General features: G+C 37.6%; 1 protein-coding gene across 2 annotated transcripts in view; it reads right to left on the bottom strand.

Annotated features, from left to right (window-relative positions):
- ENPP1 (ectonucleotide pyrophosphatase/phosphodiesterase 1) overlaps positions 1-21,312 on the bottom strand; it is a 57,580-nt gene extending 36,268 nt beyond the window's left edge. Inside the window, exon 1 of one of the 2 annotated variants that reach the window (XM_045544374.1) lies at positions 21,058-21,312. In XM_045544374.1, the coding sequence (XP_045400330.1) occupies positions 21,058-21,300 (243 nt within the window). In that variant the 5' untranslated portion in view covers positions 21,301-21,312. Of the gene's footprint in view, positions 1-16,396; positions 16,510-21,057 lie in introns of those variants that run through there. The other variant, XM_045544375.1, reaches the window with a different exon arrangement.
- Between the last annotated feature and the right edge of the window lie 334 nt (positions 21,313-21,646).

The raw sequence follows: 21,646 nt of genomic DNA, 5'->3' as shown, positions 1-21,646 counted from the left end.
CATCTAGCACAGCAGACACAGTGGACATTCAACAAATAATCATTAAGCTGAAAATCAGTAAGATGTGATTTAATTAAACATAATTTTGGGAAAACCATAAATTCCCCAATTTTTCCCATCTGCATTGACAAAGTCAGTTTGTTAATAAGTGACTTTGTATCTGCTTTATATAAAGGATACCTACAATGAAATTTTTTTTTTTTTAGGAAATGGTAGATTGCTGGACTTGGTATTCAAACGTGACAGATGGAACAAAAACGCCATCTGAAATGAATTAGCTGAGCGCATTGCCTATCAGTTCTGACCTTTGACCAAAGCTGCATGCTTTCTGAAAAAGAACTGAGAACTCAGGCCAGCACAGTGCTGTGAGTCTTCATCGGATTTTGTTTCTTGGAAGATGGGGATTAGATCCCTCATGAGTACATCCAGTACGAAGAAACTTCCACAGGAGATTCAAAGGGAGATGCAAAGATAACAAGTTCCTGAACAACTTGTAAGCATTACAAAGGTCAAAACAAAGGTCAGAATCTTTTCTTTAAAAAAATTTCTAAGTCCACTCAAAAAGTTTTTCATGCACACTTGGCTTCCTATGCATGCAGCATCATTTTAGTTACATTTGACTTAATCTGAAGATGATCCTCCCAAACTGAAGTGAAATTTGATGTGAAGCCATTTATATAACTGGTCACATGAAAATGGAGAAAAGAGACTTCAAGCACTGACAAGCACATCACTAGGGGGCAAACCTCACACTCCGTCTCTCAGTATAACACTAAAACTCTGAAGAAGTTCACATCTGCCTGGTAGAATGAGCTTCAGGTTCAAAATGACTTGGGTTTCAAATCTCACCTCTGTCAATTCATCTATTCAGCATTTAACAAATGTTTCTCGAGACCCTACTACACCTCAAGCACTGACCGAGTGCTGGATATACACGCCCATGAACAAAACAAGTGCAGAGCTCTCAGGAGCTTACGTTCTGGTGACTTCTAGACAACCACCAACTGCGAGACCTAAGAATGTCTCATATCCTCTCTAAGCCTCATTTTTAATCTACAAAGTGGTAATAATACCCACCTCACAAAGTTGGCAAGATCCTTGGCTGAATGTACAGAAAACGCCTAGATAGGTGATGGGGGCACAGAATTGCTAAGTAAATAACAGTTTCTACTAAGAATATTTAAGCTCACTAAGAGGACCAGGTCCACTATAGATTCTTCCAAACGGGCAATACAACTTTACTAGTGTTAATCAAACTGCAGTACACCCTATTTCCTATTAAAAGAAATGCCATAAACCAGTGCATTAACATGTCTCTCTCTTTTTTTTAATTCTACAGTAATCTGTATTCAAAAGTAGATGAAGACGATGCAGTGGTAAAGAAATTGGTCTAAAAAATATAATAGAGATGGGAAGAAATGTAACATACTATTTTGCAGGAAATGATGGTACTGGACATTCTAGTTATATCTATACAGCAGCTCTCCAACCCATGCTAGTGAAAAGAGCATCCATGTAAACACCAATTTGTATATTAGACATTTCCACAGATTCATGTCCTCACATTTCATAAAGTATAGCCTTACACTGATCCAAGCACTTTGGGTACAAGAACTTATAGAAAAACCCTAAAACAAATGCCTTCAAATATCCATAGCTTTGGCTCAAAAATGTTATTTCCTGGAGTTTATCCTAAGGTTAAAAAATTATGTACAAATATTTAGATGCAACTATATACGTTGCAGTACTATTTATAATAAAAAAAAGACACACAATGTCCAACAATAGGAAAATGATTAAAGAAAATTTGGACTAGTTATATAACTATTATACAGCCATTAACAGTGACAACTTAGAGGAATATTTAATGACATGGGAAAATGACATATTGCTGAGTACAAACAGCAAATTATAAAACAGAATAGACAATATCATTATATTAATACATAAATCCATGGTTGATGAATGCACTTACAAGTGATTTTTGTTATCTTCCCAGTGCTTACCTTATTTTCCAAAGTTTGCACAAGGGACCCATATACTTTTAGAATCAGTAAACATGACAACAGGGGCTAGTATAGGTATTAGTGACCCAGAGTGAAGTCCTTCTCACTTCTAACATTTTAGGGGCTTTCAGCATAACAGTAAACTCCCTCCCTGCCTATTTGCCTTAAGCAAACTCCAATCAACAAACTTCCTCTGAATACCCAAAGCTCCTAATCTACCTAATCCACCATTATTTTTAAATATAAATGAACAACCGTGATTCACCAGTCATTTGAGGTAAGCCCATAACAGAGCTCAACAAACAAAAAAGGTCTAAATAAACACAGAAAGAAAAAAGGGGGAGAGGAAAAGAAAAAAATGTATTAGAAACAATCATCTAATTAAGTATACTCAGCAGGATTCAAGAAGATATATACAAGCCTTCAAATTAAAAGGTCCTAATATCAAGTATCCAGAATAATAAATCAAAGAAGGCTTATACTTATGAATGTCATTATGAAATTCTAAGACACCAACATTAAAAAGATCATCAAATGAAAGGCTATGCTGACTTAAAATAAGCTCTTGGAATGGATAAAGAATTAGTCTTTCCTTGAAGGTTTAGTAGAAGTCAGTGGTGAAGCTATCTGGACCTAGAAAGACCTGTGTAAAAAGTTGATTGATTTCTGCTTCAATGAATGATCTGGTTCATGGATTACAGACTTACTTATATTTCCTAATTTTTCTTGAGTCAGTTCTGATAAGTTGTATTTTTCTTGGAATTTGTCATTTCATCTACATTTTCAAATTGTTAGTATAAAGTTATTTATAATAATTTCTTATTATATTTTCAATCTCTGTAGCATCTCTATTTGTGTTCTTTTTTCATCCCTAATATTATTTGTGCCTTCTTTTTCTTGTTTGTTTTGTTTAATCAGGCTCACCAGGGAGGGGTAACCTCAACTTTTCAAAGATTCTATTTTTTGCTTTGTCAATCTACTGTTTTGTATGCTTTTTTAAAAAAATTAATTTCTGATCTTACCCTTATTTTTTCTTTCCTTTCATACCGAGGTTTCATTTTCTGAGGTTGTGTTTGTTTGTTTGTTTGTTTTACTAAACTATTGATATGAATGGTTAGGTTGTAGCTTTTTAGATTTTCTTCTCTTTTAATATTATTTTTATTCTAACTTTTAAACCATTTAAGACGTTATTATTTTATTAGTTCATTTAGACTTACCCAAATATTTACCACTTTCTTTATGCATTTTCCCTTCTCACCTTTCATCTGAAATCATCTGCCTATAGTATACCTTTTAGAGTTTTCCTGATGCCAGACTCCTTATTTCTTAGTCTGTACATGTCTTTGTTTTGTTATCATTCTTGGAAGATATTTCTACTGGGTATACAATTATTTTCTTTTGGCACAGTGATGATATCATTACACTATGTTATGTTTTAATCCTTGGTATTGAGAATCCAGCCATCTGATTGGAAATGTCTTTTTTCTCGAATACTTTTAAAATTTTTATTTTTACCTTTGTGTTCTATAATGTTATTGTGTTGTTTGTCAAAATTTATTTATTTATTTATTCTGCTTAAGATTTAGTATATTACTTGAATCTGAGGATTGGTGTCTTTCATCAGTTCTAGAATTGTCAACTCTTCAAATAGTGTCCAAAATAAAATAAAGCAAGATGGATAATAGTTAACAGAAAATAGTAAACTATAAAATATGACCCAGAAAGTTTTTTAAAGAGCCAAATAAAATTTCTAGAAATGAAAAATGAAATGAACAAAATTAACTCAATGATTAGACTCAACAGTAGAAGAGACACAGTAGAAGATACTAAAGAATATTAATGCCTGCCTCTACAGTGCCAGGGAATAACTGTCTTAGAGCAGAATGTTCTTCATCCTAGTAATCATGGCAGCCTTGGCAATTAAGAGAACAGTAATATTTATTATCTCATTAACAGGTGTCAGTATTTACAGACATCATTATAGGAATATCTACCAATTTATAGTTGGTTAGTCCATAGCATAGGCTGAAGACTACAATGATAGAAGAGGAAGTGGTAAAAGAAAGAGTAATGGAAGAGTTACTCTATAAAGTTTGAAACAACTTATTAAACTACATACACACAATGACAATAGAAACCCAAAATAAGCTAGTAAACTCACTATTGTTCTTGGCCAACAAAGCCATTATTACCAAACCACTGCTTGTATGAGTGATTAGAAGGAGCAGTCAGAGGCCAGTGGCAACATAACACAGAAGAACACTGCTGGTTTCTTTGGCTCTGCACAGATCCACAGGTCGAGGTAGAACTTGTCACTACCTGCTCAAGCCCAACTGCTAAACCACTTTTAGGACCTCTCTGTGCAAGGTTCCAAGCAAGCTAAAATCACAAGCACTTTCCCTAAAAGGGACTCCTACTTCTACGGGTAAAAGAATCTCTGCCCTTTGGATGCCAGTACAGCACTTTTCACAAACATACAAGAGAAAATATTGGCTTTAAAATGAGTAATATTAAGACAGATATCTACGAAAACCTGCTTCAAAGACATATCACAGCAATTATATTTGACTTTCCAAGAATCCACTGTAACACATTTTCTATAATAATGATTAACAAGTGCTGTATATATGCCATCATTTCAACTAGTCCTTGCTTCTAATTTATGTCAGAAATAGTGCTGTGAATCTGGTGCATTTTAAAAAGTGCCAAATACTTCTCTTATTTAGTAAGTAGGGAAAATCAGTAAACAGGCTGAGTTTAATGGACTTATCAAAGTAGATTATAATTGTGAGGAAAAATGAAGTCAGAGGAAGTAGACAAGTTTTGTGATTAAGGCACAGAAGAGAAATCCTTAAATTATTAATTTAAATACAGGTGTTCCTAAATGCTCCCCACAAGTCACTTAGGGGCTCTGGGTAGTTCAAAACAATTATTTTGAATAAACACAGTACAGATTTTGTTGAATTCATCTGTTGAACAGATAAAACCATCAGATTCTTCTGTATATTAACATTAGTACTCTAAAAAACGTATTTTGGTACCTTTGATATTTAAGCCAATAGTCATTTTATCTTTTCCATGCTTTTCAATGAATTATCCTGGTAAACAAGTATTTGAAGAAAAGACTCAAAGAAAACTTATATCAGTAACCCACAGGAGTTGGTAATGATAATTGAAAAATAAATTTTTAGGAGGACAGGTTAAAATGAAATATCAAATTAAAAGGCTGGCTTAAGAAAGCAGAAACAATATTAGTACTATACCAATTACATATTAAAATTTCAGCCACTATCAATTAAAGATATAAGTATGGCAAAATTATGGCCATAATCACAAAGGGATCAATAACTCTCATGCCTTTATATCTGAATTAAGATATACATTACTTTTGGAGCTTTGTGATCTTAAGAGAGTCATATCATCTAAGTCCCTTTGTTGGTAAAAACAATAGGGCTGGACTGGATATTTTCTGTGATCCCTAAAAAATCTAAAATATCTATAAATCTACTTCTCCCTGGCAACTGATTCTGTCTTTATTTGGATTACTCCTGACCCTAAATCCTGTACCGTCTTCTCTTAAAGACTACTACCTTAAATATATACATGGATAAAATTCTTGTTTGAACACAGGCCATTGGAATAAACTATCAAGCCTGTCGTAACAAGCACCTGGAACACCGGTCCTGGAGCTTCACTTCCCAGGTAGAGTAGAAAAGGGGTCGGGAACTCACCTGCACCACCAGCCTTCATATCTAAACTCTTTCCTGGATCCTTCCAAGCCCTCCACAGAATTAATTTATCTAGGGCAGCTATACTCTTTCCTATCATGCGCATTTATTTTTGATCAGTAAGTACCGAGCATTTTCAAAGGAAAGAACAACCAGTACTTATAATTTCTGCCTCGGTGAGCAAATCACTTCTCCAAGATCTCACCAAGTGCTTTCACAGACCATTTCTCTCTGAAGTTAAAGGTCAAAGAATAAAACATCCATTTGATAGTGTAATGGTTTCCCTCAGCTTTGATGTCAACCTGCACTCCGTGACTTGTACACCCTCACTGAACCTTGAGACACAAGCACCTCATCAACAATGTCAGTGACAGAAAACACCCCAACAACAAAGCAGGATCACTCTTTCAAAGGCTGGAGGGTCTCTCCTCAGATACAGCCTCCTGCCATGAGAGCTTCTATTTATATCCACAAATAGTTAACACCTAGGAGTGATCACTGAATTATTAAATATCAACACTTCTGTTCTTGGTTTGATGGTTTATTTAAATTTTTTCTCTCTTCAATAGAATTGCCATTATAGCAAGATGCTTTTTTGTGGCCTTTCTTTATATATTCTTCTGATTTACTTCAGCCTCTTAAGAAAAACAATCTATTGAGAAAAAAGGAGATCTTGAGGAAGGTGTCTAGTAAGTGAGATTTCTATCTCTTGCCTTCTAACAAAATAAAGTGTCATGGTATTCCATACAGCAAAAAAATACAGTACAATACAATAAAATAAAAATGGCACATGGAGTAAATATTTAAACATAAAATAAAATCACTATAAGAAAAGATAAGGAAATAATTATAAGTGGTAGACACCTTTACAAGCTTGGCACAAAATCCAAAAATTAGAAATTTCTATAAAGCCAAAAAAAAAAAAAAAAAAAAAAAAGAACATCCACCAGGCAAAATTGGGTAGGGCAAACTACAGTGAAATATTTTCAATAAAGGACAAAAAGCTAGTTTTCATGATAAATAATAAGGTATAAAAATTAAGGAGAAAGAGACAAATGACCCAAGTTTTTTAAATACCAAAAGTAATAAACCAGCTATTTGAAGAAATTACAATAGCTAATAAAAAAATTAAAGAACTATAAATCAATGAGTCCCTTTTCTACCCAAGAAATTAATAAACATTAAAAATACTGATAATTGCAAGTGTTGGCAAGGATGTGAGGAGAAACAGGCACTTGCACACTGTCATATAGAAGTATAATTCCCTTTCTAAAAGGTCATTAACCTGTCCATATTTTCTACTCCACCAAGTCCAACTGTATTAATTTATATGCTAGCAATAGTCACATAAGCACACAAAGATATGTACACACATATTTATTTATTGTAGCATTGTTTGTAATACCAAAAACTTGTAAATAATCTAAATTTCTGTTTAAAACAATGGAGTAAATATAATACACTGTGGTGAATCCAAACATAAAATACTATCCAATTATTTTAAAATTATGTAGCTCCATCTCTGGAATAGTTGCTCTTAAAGCCTAAGCTTCCATGTAAATGGCCGCCAAGTAAATAGTCACCATGCTGTGAGGAAGCCCAAACTATCCCATGCATAGAGACCCTGAGGCTAAATGAGAGAGAGAGAGATGCCTGGTCAGCCCCTAGACGCTCCATCCCCTGCTGTTCCAACTCTAGTTACCTTGTGACTGCAGCTGCATGAGAGACTCTGAACTGCACCTGCCCAGCCAAGCCTTTCCCGACCCCATGACCCACCAAAAACTGTGAGAGATTTTTGAGTCTACAGAGTTGATGGTCAGATGCTGAACAGACATAAATCTATCAAGTTGGTAGTACAAACCAAGATGGCTCCCTTGAGGAAGGACATTTGCCTTTCTCCTTCTCCCAGATTTTATGCTGAAATCATTCCCAAGGTAAGATGATCAATGAAGGAATCTGAGTTGGCTCTGCCCAAAGTACACACCCAGCCAGCCTCATTCAGAGGTAATGACCTGGTTCTTCATCACTTCATTGGAGGAAGAGAAATACCTGAAAACCACTCCACATGCATAGCACTACGGGGATATAGGTGATGTAATGCATACTTTTCTTCCTTTGGTAAAGGCATAGAGTTCAGGCACTAAGGTTTATGTAAATCCATTCCTAAGTTGTAGGTGGAGAAATGGCCTTTTGATTATAAATGCTAATTTTTATGTATCAAGAGAAAATCTGTAATTAAAAAAAAAGGACAAGATGAGCCTGAAAGCCTGAAACATCTTATAATGCCAGAAAGTTAAGAAATGCTAAGTATACACACATACACACACACACACACACACACACACACACACACACACACATATCATGGGAGTATGTCAGAGGGTCACAGAAGCTAACTCCTGAGAAACGAAGTAAGATAGTACAGGGTTGTAATCCACAGTATAAAACAAAGATCAATGAGTTCATGTTGATATATTAAATTTAGATTAGACTGTGCCTTGGAATGTGTACACATCTTTGTCTGATTATTTACTGTGTTAGAGTCTACAGAAACACAAAGATCGTACCTAGTAACTTAATCAAGAGAATTTAATATAGGAAACAAATTCCAAAAACGTTGGAAGAGCAAATCTCCAGACAGGGGATGGTGGGTCCCTGAGGCAACCCAGAGAAGAGTAACTGAAGGAAGCTGCTACCACCTAGAGGGCAGGAAGGGCAAAAGGGAAAGGTGATGAAGCCAGAGCTTGGGAGCTAGAGCGTCCCTGTAAGAGCTGGGACCCTGGGGAGATGCAGCCACTGTAGGGGTCCCTCCTGGAGCCCGGAGAACAGGGGAGTTAATTTTGATTTTTCCCTTCTTCCCACCCTCCAATTTCTCTCATTGTTTCCCATTGGCTTATTCTGGCCGGACGCCTGGAGACAGGGAGCCTGGAAGATGTAGTAGCCAAAGTCATTTCACTGAGCTAGCAGATCAGGGGAAAGGCAGTGTTACAGTTTGGGTTTCTTGGGAAACAGACTTGCAGATGGAGACATGCATGCCTGGGGTTTTATTGGAGTATGTGATTGAGAGCAGCACCTGTGGAAGGGAAGGCAACAAAACAGGACCATGCAGCGGGGAAGGTGAGCCGCAGTGCTCACTGGATGCTCAATGCATGTGATGCTCAGTGGAGGCCTCACCCACTCTGTGGGCCATTCTGCTCTGGGAAGGAGTGTGACCTTGGGCAAGGGGGCTCTCTTCAGCTGAGGCAATCCCTGTAGTGGACCACTGCCAGAGGCTGGGGGAGCAACTCCTTCATCCCTGAAGGGGAGTGCAGGCAGCTGACCCCAGTGTCCATCAAAGCAAGGAACAGATATGAATGCAGTGTTGATTTTAAAAAATTATATATTGCTTAAATGTATGAAGTGCAAGTTCAGTCCCCACCTATAGACAGACCTACCTAAATTAAAATAGATTGAAAAAGATTTGTTGATAATATAAGAAAATGTTTACAGAATAGTATTACATGCAAAAAGATGAATCAACATTGTATATAGAATAATTTCTCAATTATGTACATATATGAGTTTGATTGCATAGCTGCATTTAAAATAATGAAAAGAAAATAGACCAAAATTTTAAACAATGGAAATTTTGTAGTAGAATAATATGCAATCATGCCTATTTCTTTTTCTTTTTCAATACATGTTCTATTTTAGAATAATTTTAGATTTACAGAAAAGTTGTGAAGTTAGTACAGAGAATTCTCATATACCCTACATCCAGTTTCTCTGTCATTAATGTTTTACATTAGTATGGTATACTTTTTATAACAAATGAACTGATAATGATACATTATTTTTAAGTAAAGTCCATACTTTATTCAGAATGACTTAGTTTTCCCCTGATGTCCTTTTTGGTTTGTTATTCTAGTATCCCATCCAGAAATACTGCATTACACTTAGGTGTCATGTCTCTTTAGTATCCTCTTGGCTAAGTTTCTCAGACTTTCCTTGTTTTTTGATGACCTTGACAGTTTTGAGGAGTGTGAGTCATGTATTTTGTGGAATGTCCTTGAGTTGGAATTTTGCTGATGTTTTTCTCATGATTAGACTTGAATGATGTATTTTGGGGAGGCAGACCACAGAGGTAAAGTTCTATCCTCAACCCATCATATCAAGAGTGTACGCTATCAATATGATGTATCATTGATGATGTTAGCCTTAATTACCTGGCTGAGGTAGTCTTTTTCAGGTTTCTCCACTGTAAAGACACTTTTTTGTCCCTTACCATACAGTAACTTTGGAAAGAAGTCACTATGCCCAGCCCATACTTACGAGGTAGAGAGTTATGTTCCACCTCCTTGCTGATAGAGTTTCTACATAAATTATTTGGAATTCTCTTGTATTGGAGATTTGTCTGTTCTTGCTTCAGTTGGACTTCCAAAAAAAAAAAAGAAAAATTGCCCCCAAATCCTGAAAATAGTTTCTCTTTTGAAGCTACTATCAAGAAAGATATGACTCATTAAATACATGTAGTATTGAATGATTTTAGCAAAGAATTTTTAACGTTTAGTTCACCTCAAAAGACAGAAAAGAGGGGAAAGCAGTTTGTTAATGGTGCAGAACAGCCCTTCCCACCCTCAGGCGGTGGATTAAACAGATTGACTAAAAGGTAAAGCCTTAGGAATCTTGTCCAAAAGACATGTTTTTTTTTTTCTTGCTAGGCAAGTATCTTACCTATGCAGGAAGTAGGTCAGAGATGAAAAACAAAAGGTGGAAAGAACATCATGTGCAATTTAAGTTTACGTAATTTTTTTTTTTTTCTGAAATAATTTTTAGAACAGTCACTAGAGCACCTTGTGTTTATCCTTAAAAAATGGGATCAGTGGAAACAAAAAGACAACCATACAGAGGACTTCGAGCAATTCTTACTGAGCACAGGATATGGGATAATAGGGAGCTATAAACAACCATTTAATTTCTGTAAAGGTGCAGTGGTTACTCAATCACAATTACAGTGGCAACTTAAACACAGAACTTAAAATTTGGTAATGGATGCATGCATTTATAATTTGGGAGGAAACATAATTTGATAAATGTATCACCTATTCATGTGTATATTTAGGGTTAAGTCAATTAGATTCCATAATCATTTGGATAACGAATCTTAAATATTTATAAGAACATTCACAACTTAACTATTTTAATTTGTTCTGTTCTTTTAGTAAATGTTTCTTGAACAAGTGCTATGTATTACACATTTACATTATTACAAGCTGAAGAACTATAAAAGTTTTATTAAAAAACTCTATGTCACAATCTTTATGTGCTATTCAATAAGTTTTTAAAATGACAAAAATACTCCGTATATCTGTGCCACCTATGTGGGAGCAATGAGCCACATGTCGCCACTGAGCACTGGAGCCAGTGTGATTAAGAAACTGAATTTTAGGCCGGGCAAGGTGGCTCATGCCTGTAATCCTAGCACTCTGGGAGGCCAAGGCGGGTGGATCGCTCGAGGTCAGGAGTTCGAGATCAGCCTGAGCAAGAGTGAGACCCCCTCTCTACTAAAAAAATAGAAAGAAATTATATGGACAGCTAAAAAAAAAAATATATATATATATATAGAAAAATTAGCCAGGCATGGTGGCTCATGCCTGTAGTCCCAGCTACTCGGGAGGCTGAGGCAGGAGGATTGCTTGAGCCCAGGAGTTTGAGGTTGCTGTGAGCTAGGCTGACACCACGGCACTCTAGCCTGGGCAACAGAGCAGGACTCTGTCTCAAAAAATAAAAAAAAAAATTAGTTTATAATTAATTTAACCCTAAAAACAAACCTACTAAGTAGCTAATGTTACCCCCATTTCTATAGGCAAGGAAACTAGGACAGAGAAGTTAAGGGACTTGCCCAAGGATACACAGCAGTCACTGGCAGGGACAGGATTTACACTTCAGCAGTCTGGCCCTTAACCACTATGTTGTATGGCCTCTATAAGATTAAGTGGCAATGGAGTGGCTCTGGGACGGAGAAGATGGGGCCAAAGAACATCTAAGGAATGTTTCATGCAAGAGGATACACTGAGTTGGAACTTGGGGAGTATCTGCTGTTAGATGAGAAAAAGGGAGGTAAAAAAAAAAATCACTCCTGGGGTAGAAAACTGATATAATCTGTACAAAGTATGTTCTGATAACAAGTTTGAGCTGACTGGCATGTGTGTTTCAGCAGAGTTGAAACATTTGAAAGACATATTCATGAGTCCCTTTTTGACTCTTTAAACTGGCAAAGTACCAGAAGCAGAAGATGACTGAAAAATACTTGAGCCCTTCAAACTCCTAACTCCACGTTATGCATATAACATATGCATGTCCCAGACAATATATGGGACACTGGGTCCTACTGAAGTGTGGGTGCCAGAAAAAACACACTCCCCAGCCAACAAGTTTGCTCCTTCCTACCTCCAAGAATTGTGCCAGTAAGAGGAGACAAAGTGCTTAGCGTAGGGTCTGACAAACAGTAAACTCAATAAAAGCATGTAACAAACACTTACGTGCACTTACTAGGTGCAAGGGTCTATTCTAAGTGGTTAACAAATATTAACTCAAATGACTACATGCATATGTCACAGACCTTCAGGACTGGTACAAATGGATAAAACTGTTCATAAACACTCAAACAATTAAGGCTAGTGTTACCCAAGTGATGAGAAATAACCCTAAAAAGGAGGCTGAGCTTAGGAGTACACATCTTGCGATGTATCTTATGGCAGTCCCTGGAAAATTCTGCGTGGGAACATAATGTAGGGAAGTCATTGTTTTAGGAAAACTAATAATCTAACCATAAAGAAGAGACATGGGCAACAGAGATGGAGCTGAGGAATGAATAAAACAGAAAACATATACAAAAAAATAATAAATTCTTGGGGACTGATTATGTCTAAAGTACGAATAGAGATAGTTTCAAAGACTTTCTATTGAACTAAGGTTAGTAAAATAAAAATTTCAAAATATTGTAAGAAGTACATTAAGAAGCTGTCTATCAGTGGTAAAATCTCATAAATGAAAAAAGGCAACAGAACAGTATATATAATACAATATGATCCCATTTTTGTTACATACATATAGAAAAATCCTGGGGGAAACCCAAAATATTAAACAGCAAATAACAAGACGAAAACAATTTTTATTTTCTTCTTTACACTTTTTTGTATTTTCTGAATTTTCTGCAATATGTATTAATTTCATAAGAGGGGGAAAAATATTGTAAGTTCTGTTACAAATATTTTAGAACTAGAAGAAATGCACCTAATGCATACCCCTCATATTATGGGTAAGGAAATTGAAAGTTAGAGAAGCAAAGTATTATAACTGTTCACAGGTCACACAGCAAATAATTCTTGTGACTAGAGTTTAGAATCTTTACATGATCCCAATCTCTCAAGATCTTTGCTTGAATCATTCCATAAAAAAATCAATGTTCTTTTTCTTTGAAAGTTTCCAAGAGATGACAAACATATAAATACTTGCATATGTCGACATTCTTCACATTTACTTCCTTAAAGCTGATCAGTAACGTATTTAAAAAAATCATGTATAAGTAGAGTTGTTTCATGCTTATTTCCCTGGTTAATCCAAAAATAGATAAGACTACCATAGCCTATTCATGGTACTCCTAACCCACACCCTTCTCCTGTGAATATTTCATTCACCTGTTTCCTAGTCTCCTGGAGAGTTTAATCTAGATGATTCTAGGTGGCATTTTATAGGAAGCTAGTATGTTTGGATGATTAAGTACTATGGAATAAAATCTGTGCCAAGGACATTTAACCCGATTCAATATCACCTGAAAAAGCCCTGGTATGAGATTCCTTTGTTTTGGTTTTGTGTCAAGTATGTTGTTGATTGCTGAGAAGGTATTGCAGTGGAAACTTTGAATAGGAGAGTTCTATGGATGGTGTGTTGGAAAGAGAAATCTACAAGATATTCTGATAGACAGATGGCTAAATTGGAAAAACATCTGAATGTTATCATGTAACAGCAAAGGCAGAAGACTGACACTGCTGAGAGCAACAAAAAACAATTAAAAGACAAGCCAGTGCAGAGTAAGGAAAAGGCAATTAAAGCAAAGGCAGCAAACAAGAGCACAGGTAGGTTCATGAAAGACAAAAACTGGGCACATGAAGGAAAGTAAGAGACTACACGGTGTTCTCTACATACAAGAGCATTGGGGCTACTTGTATCAGTGTGCCGCCAAGGTCTAAGGAAGGAAAAAGGGCCAAATATGACCAGTTCAACCCAATGCAATCACAGCTAATATTATGGAGAAACATTTAGTTTTTCTGCTTTATTTTTTCAATCATAGCACCGTGTATGGAGGCAATGGCATAGTAAGGGTTAATAAGAATTCCCAGCTACAGAAATCCCAGTTGCATGCCTTCCATACCACCTCATAGCCCTCTGGAATGCTGTTCCTCAAACTTTAGTGTGCACACAAATCTCTGGGGATTTGTGAAAATGCAGACCTTGGTTGGGTAGGTCTTCGGTGGGACCCAAAATGCTGCATTTCTTATAAATTCTAAGGAAATGATGCTGATGTGCTCGTCTGCAGACCACACTTTGGGTAGCAAGGATGTAAAGAGAAAGGAAAAATAAAAAATTCACAGTCACACTGAAGTTTTTCAATTACAAAAATAAAAACTACCACTTATTCAGCGTACACTATGTGCCAATTTATATACCTCACATAATTTACTTCCAACAACACTCTAATATGGTTTTGCCTCTGTTTTACAGTGTGGAAACTTATATTTAGGAAACTTATTTATCCACATTCAAATAGATAATAACAGTAGCAGGATTTAAACCCAATTCTCACTGATTCCAGAACTAGTCATTGAGATGATATTAACAGAATTATTCATTTTGTGATCTTGGAAAATCCCGAAAAGAAATTGAGCCATGATTATTTTTTTCATATCTAACATGGAGATAATGATAGAGTTGTGGTTTGGACCAAACAAGGTAGTAAATATAGAAGTATTTTAAAATCTATAAAAGAACTTAAAGATATAACCATTTTAACCAGATTAATCTCCACTCTCCTTCTCCCTAGTTCTTAAAATATTGAATGTACACCTTTCTTAAAAGCAGATATTCACAAAACTTTTGGTATCAGGATCCCATTATACTCCTAAAAATTACTAACCCTAAGAAGCCTTTTCAGATGATGGTGGACATTCCTCTTTAAAACTACACCCAAATTCTACAAGTGGTAATTTCTTAAAAGTAAACTGCAACATGAAATTTGAAATGATACTAACAAACGTTTCATACTGTTACATTAAAATCCATTAGTCTATCTTGTACTTTGAACAGAACTTATACCAATGCATAATTTTGTAACATCATCCTTTGGAAAATATTGGTTCACTGAGTTATATCATTATTCCAAATATTGACACATGTCATTAAATAATATGAAAAAACATCACCTGCTTACTATCATCATCAATTTCATCAGAAAAGTCTTTAAGGACTGGGAAGCTCTGAAGCTCTCAATGGCACATAACAAGTTTTTCCAAATTCTAATTTTTGCTTGGAAGCTCAGATTTTTATCATAAGCAACAGATATCTTCACTGATTTTCCTTGCAGTAACAAGCTAACATCATTCATTTTTGAGAAAATGTGTGTCAAATACCCAAGTCTGAATAAAAACAATTTGTCGGTTTCTTCAAATAAACATGTTGTTTCTTGAGGGGAAAAAAAGCAGCTAGTTCAGCTTCCTACTTAATCACACAACTGCTTTTCCTCAAGAAAACAACAGTACTTCAGTATACAGCAGATATGCTACATGGGTACTTCCAATTTTGTCACATAGAATACTAAAAAGACAGGCAATCTAGGTTTGAGATTTAATAAAATCTGCTTCATCAAAGACATTTTTAATGACCCACCTAAGACATTCTTTTTAGTGAAAATAACTTTTTTTTATTGCAAGTGCATGACTACTTGCACAATTGGTACCACACACTGCCTTAATTTCTGCTAAGGCGCCAACAGTTTTTACCCACAACTACTTTAACACCATCAGTGTAAAGTCAATACAAGGAAAGTGAGAATAATGTCTACTATTGTTAAAAGAATTTTGACTTTGAGGTCCCCCTGAAAGGTTCTTAGGGAGCCTCCAGGGATCCACAGACCATACTTTGAGAACTGCAACCTTAAATATTTTAGCTTAAACTTTGTTCTACTTGTGTTGTCTTTCACTTATAAACATATTTACCCCAAATCACATAAAGATATCTGGAGTAACATGAGACTATATTTGGAAAAAAAATCTCATAATGACAGTTTTATTTATGTGTAAAGTTCTAAAATATGATGAGATTGATCTATGCGTAAATGAGATAAGCTTATGAAAATTCACTCCCTCCAAAATGACTTTCTATCATGACTCTCTATTTTCCTATTCTAAAAATCTGTGAAGAAGGAAACTCAAAAGCAGAAAATCAAAAGTTTGCATACATTGGAAGTTCATGAAAACACATGATTATTATTGGCTTAATGCTAATATTAAAAAGGGTGCTAATATTGCTTTCTACCCAGGAAAATTTAGTCACTAAACACATTTCTTTCACTATAGCCACAATCTTTGGCATCACCACACTAGAAATCTCTTAGGTTCTACTTACATATTGTTTATATAGAAGTGGACAAAGGAGAGATGGAAACCCAATGGCAGACCAAGCTTGATCAACAGGATGTAACATCTAGTCATCATGGAGAAGGCAAATGAATGGGAAGGCATTAGACATTACTCCACAATAAAAATCTGTAATTAAAAGTCCTTCTTGTTATCATAGTCTATTTCTTACTAATGGTATGGCGTTTGCCTATAAATTGAACCCATTGTTTCTAGAAATGGAATAAGTGTACCGCCTACATCTGAATATGAGGTGCCTGTGAAAAAAATGCAGATTCTTTGGCTCCATTCCAAATATTCTAAATCATCATCTCTGAGATTGGAGCTCAGGAATCTGTCTTCAACTCTGCCCAGGTGTTTTCTATATACATTAATATTTGAGAAACTTGACTGAACTCCTCTGAGCCTCGGTTTCCTTATCTATAAAATAGAAGTGACTATCACCATACTTTCCTATTTCAGAGTTGTTGACACACTGAAGAGCAATTAAAAATGTACAGGAAAATGCTTTCTGGAAAGTGCCATATAAATTATTATAATCATCTAAACTTTTATACCACCTACATTTCTACCAATGGTCCTTCTAAAAACTAAAAGGACAAGAAAATAATGAAAAATATTATAAATGTTCTCTTAATTCTTGTAACTAAACCTCAGATAACTAAAAGACTCAGAGAGTAGAGTCTTGTAGTTAATATTTAGCTGAACATTCTGGTCACTCTCTTGAAAACCCTTCTTAAATGTATTACTACAGTCTTTCCTTGGTAAATACATAACAGTTTTTATTTGATGCCAAAGGATTTTCAAGTTGGGTCTGCATTCTGAAGACCAGTTCTTGTTGCACAAGACTTACGCTTAGAAGAGTAATCCACGTTCTGCCTTGGGCTCATTTGCTAAAAGCTTTCTTGTTTATTTTTTCTTGTTTGGGGGATATTTCATGGTTGATGGAGGTATGTTTATTTTAACCAAAGGCAGATCTCTAATTACAACTTGTATTCCAAAAGCTTACTTGTTCCTAGGTTGTCTGGAACTCAAAATGCCTCTTCCTCTAGCAAAAAGAAAAAAAAAAAAGAAAGAAAAAAGCTATGAATAATTATTGAGCACTCTGGTTTGTCCAAAAAGCCCATAATATAGATGAAATTCTTAAAAATTACACAAATATTTTGCAATCATATTAATCAAACTAGAAAAATTTGCATATGAAACTATATTCATTTATTTTAAATATTAATACCTGAGGGGAAAATGTTAGCTAGAAAAAGATGAGAATCTGATAGATAAAAATTTATATGAATATTCCAGAAAGGTTCATGGCTCCAGTCCTTTATTGTACAGAACACATAAGATCTCTCAACACGGCCACTAGAGATTCTCTTCAGGGTCGTGATCAGGACATGATGGGGGCAGGAGGTGGCAAACTGAGTGACAGATTTAATCGAACAAGTGAACAGAAGGGAAATAAAAAATATTGCTGACAGGGTAGCTGTGCAAGCCCGAGAAAGAGATTACATGGAGAGGAAACAGCTGAGACATAAACAGTGCCAGTGCGGGACATACCAGAACATGACTGAAGGCAGAAGAAAAGAATAGAAAGCAATGCTGGAGAAGAAAGTTGCCCACAAGCGTCATAAACATTGAATTCAGGGAATAACAGCAAAGTCACCAGAACAAAAGAGGCCTTGGTATACGTGAGGGAGACTCTCACTCGTACCTGCAGGATGGCCTTACTTGTACCTGCCAGACAGCCACACTTGGGGTGTTTGTACCTGAGGAAAAGCCCAGTGACTAGATTTCTGATTCTGAATCCAAGTTATCACAGAGGCCCTGTCTGGCCTCTTCTTAGACACATTGGCCTTAGTTGGGAACTTTTGTTCATTCACTACCTAGTCCACCTCCCTGTGCCCAAATAAAATGATGTCCCAGTTTTGATCTTACCCCTGCTCTTACCCAAGTGTCCTCTCTATCTGGATTCCTGACCTTCACAGGCCTTATGGGTCTGTGGTTACGTATTCAGTCTTCCTATCTCGCCCTTTTCCCAGTCAAAGTATGACTCAGTCTAACTAAAAGTGCAGTGCATTCTTTCAGCCAACCAAAAGCTGACATTGAGTGTTAGGTACTATTTTAGCTCTAGTAAACACAACAGTCTTGCTGGATTCCTAGAAATCCTTTGCACATTTTATTATAACATGTGAAGCAAATATCATAAGGGACACAGGAGACTTCTGTGGCCTCTATTATGCTCTGGTTAATTTGAAATAAAATGTTAAACTATGGCTGGACAGATACTAAATTGTATAAACCAAATAGCAATGTCAATTCTAAGTCTGATTAAGAGCAGAGAGTTATCTGAAATATTCTTGATGCTGTATTCCAGAGATAAGATAATGGATTGCAAGGGAAGGGAAAGCAAGCTAACTGAATTCATAATTTTCACACCCAAATCTCAGATAAGCAAGGCCAATTTTTGCCTCTCATAAAGAACTCTTTCATCAAAACATGAAAGTAGTTTTCAATAACCAGCACCCAGACACAAAGCCCTTTATACACAGAGAGATATATGTATTCACAAGTACAGCAGGTCATAAATGCACAAAAATACTGCTTTAGAAGAGCTAACTGGGGAAATGTATTGCAATGTGGTTGAAAATTACCTGCCCCTTAAAACTATGCCAGAGAACAAGAAAGATATTTCAAACACATCTCTAAATCTAACCTCAGTGGAAGTCTGCACTTGGTTCAAAACTTGATTTGGAAGCAAAGAAAGGCACCTAGTATTTAACACACCTACCAAAGCATATAGAGAATAATACTTCATTTTCCCTTTTGCTGTTTTCCTCAGTCTGGCTCAGTGCCTAGACATAAGCATTCCCAGGCCCCATGGCCAAAAGCCTCTTGAGCACAGCTTTCTGGTCCACCCCAAGATCAAATACTATACGAGTGAGAAGTAAGAGTAGGACAGGATCTTCCCTTCTTCATCCACTCCCACACAACTACATCATTTTACTTTATCTGAGAAAACTGCAGGAAAATGTAACAATCATGTTGCCACTGATTAATCATTACCCTGCAAGGCAACTCTTGTTTATCCTGCTAGATTAAAACTATGTAGCCAAGGACCACAGTGGTCAACCTCTCCTAATCACAACCCCAAAATGCAATTAGTCCAATCCACTTCTTCTGCTTTATGAAAAGTGTGCTGATGTTTAATCTGAAAAAAGGAATTCTATTATTGCAGCTTCTCTCTAGAAGACATGTTCCTGAGCTCTTTGGTGACAACTGTCAAGCTCCTTTTGGGGACTTTTCTCTTTGGGAGTCCATCACTTGAGGAAGGTCTAGGGGAAGAAAGGTATGGAACCAGGAAAGAAAAGGAAGAATGAGTAGGAGGTTTCACTCTCAGTTGTCATGAAATAAGAGTTTCAACAATAAAGCAATGAGTCTGGTGATACTTAATGTCCCACAGTATTCCATCAAAAGACATAAGGTAAGAATTCTTTCCAATTCCTGTTACAACAAAAGACCCCAATTAATGGGATAAAAATATCCATGATAGTCCTACTTGTGGAAGTTCTAAGACACTTCAAATCCCCAGAGTTGTATCATCAGAGCATAATGGATGCTGTTTGATCAGCTGACTACAAGTGTCAAAGACTGAAAAGCTTGTTCCAAATGTAGACCTCTGCTGATACCTATTGTGGATCTATAACTAAATGAATAGGAAAAATATAAAAACTGAACTTAGCAAATGGAAAACCTTGCAGGACCTCCAGCCATGTAGAAATGGTTTTACACTGGAGCTACATGCAGATTCAACGCACAATTATTGAATACCTCATAGCGTGAAACACCTGAAGGTATTGACACTAAATAATTTAGGTGATCATGTTGTAAAAGCTAAAGTCTTCCATTAACAACAACAAAAAGGTGACTCAGACTAAAGTAAACAAGTCTCCTCAATATTGCATTATTATAGACTCAGTGATACGTGATGCAAAATATATCTGGAGATGCAAACATCATGTGGTTGGGGAGGACACTTAATCTTTGAACTTTAAGTTTGTTTTCAAGCACTTAGTATACAACACCATCTCTTTTCTAGGAATGTGGTTCCTCAAAGTACTGTATCACAAACGTTTCTTCAGTCACATAATGTGAATATTGATGGCATTTCTGAACAGCTGCAAGGAAATTCCGAAACAGAGCCAAACAGAAAAAGTGTCTTCTAAAGTTCCGGATAAAACTTACAAGAGCTCTGCTAAATCTTTCCAGTCGGAGTCAGTTAATCCAGGTAGTCATCACAACCGCACCCAGAGCCACCCCGAAGAGGGGGAAACGCTGCCGCACCTTGCTAAGGCCAACATCTTTCTGGTCGGTCATCTTTCCCCTCTAAGAACCCCGTACTCTCTCGGGGCGGAGGAGAGGAAGTAGCATGTCTAAAGATGACAACTTTTAATAGCCTGTTCTCATAAGCATTTAGAACACAAGTGAGAGGGAACGTCCCGCTGGGATGCAGACAGGGCGCGGCGGCGCTGGGCACCTGCGAGGCCCGCGGAGGCGCGCGCAGGCGGAGCGGCGCCCCGAGGCTGCCCGGCCGCGGGCGCAGGAGCTCGGCGCCGCCCTCCCCGCCCTCCCCGGCGCGCGGCCGAGACCTACCAGCGACAGCACTTTATAGGTGTTGGGGTCCTTGGCCGGGCGGGCGCGCGCCGCCTTATCCAGCGGCTCCTCCCCCACGTCCATGGGGGCCAGCAGGGACGCGGACGCCGGCGGGTCCCCGGGCGCCTCGGCCGCACGCCCGCGGCCCGGGTCTCGGCCGTTCCCCGCCGGGCCCTCCCGGTGGCCGCGCCCGCCCTCGCCGCCGCCGCCGCTCCCGCCCCCCGCGCGGCCGTCGCGCTCCATCGCGGCCCCGGGCGCTCCGGCCCCGAGGCCCCGCGGCGGCTTTAATAGGCTCCGCGGCGGCCCCGCCCCGCCCGCCGCGCCCCGCCCGCCCTCGCGGTCGGACCCTTGGCTCGGGTCCCTGCGCCTGGCGCGCGAAGCGAGGGCAAAGCGACTCAACGCCCCGGATTATTTGGCTTCCTGTCTGATTTCGGGCACTCTGCGTGTCTGTTATTTTGGGTCCTTTACGTGGGCGTGCCTTGAACTTCCCCCCTAGCCTCCCCCGGCCCGCGCCCCGGCCACCGTGCGAACACTTGCAGGAATCGCCCTGCGTGGCCTCGCGGCGCGGGCTGGACTGGAATTGCAGAGT

Source organism: Lemur catta, chromosome 2 (assembly GCF_020740605.2).
Source record: "Lemur catta isolate mLemCat1 chromosome 2, mLemCat1.pri, whole genome shotgun sequence".
Classification (NCBI taxonomy): Eukaryota; Metazoa; Chordata; class Mammalia; order Primates; family Lemuridae; genus Lemur; species Lemur catta.
This window is presented reverse-complemented; position numbering and strand designations above follow the sequence as displayed.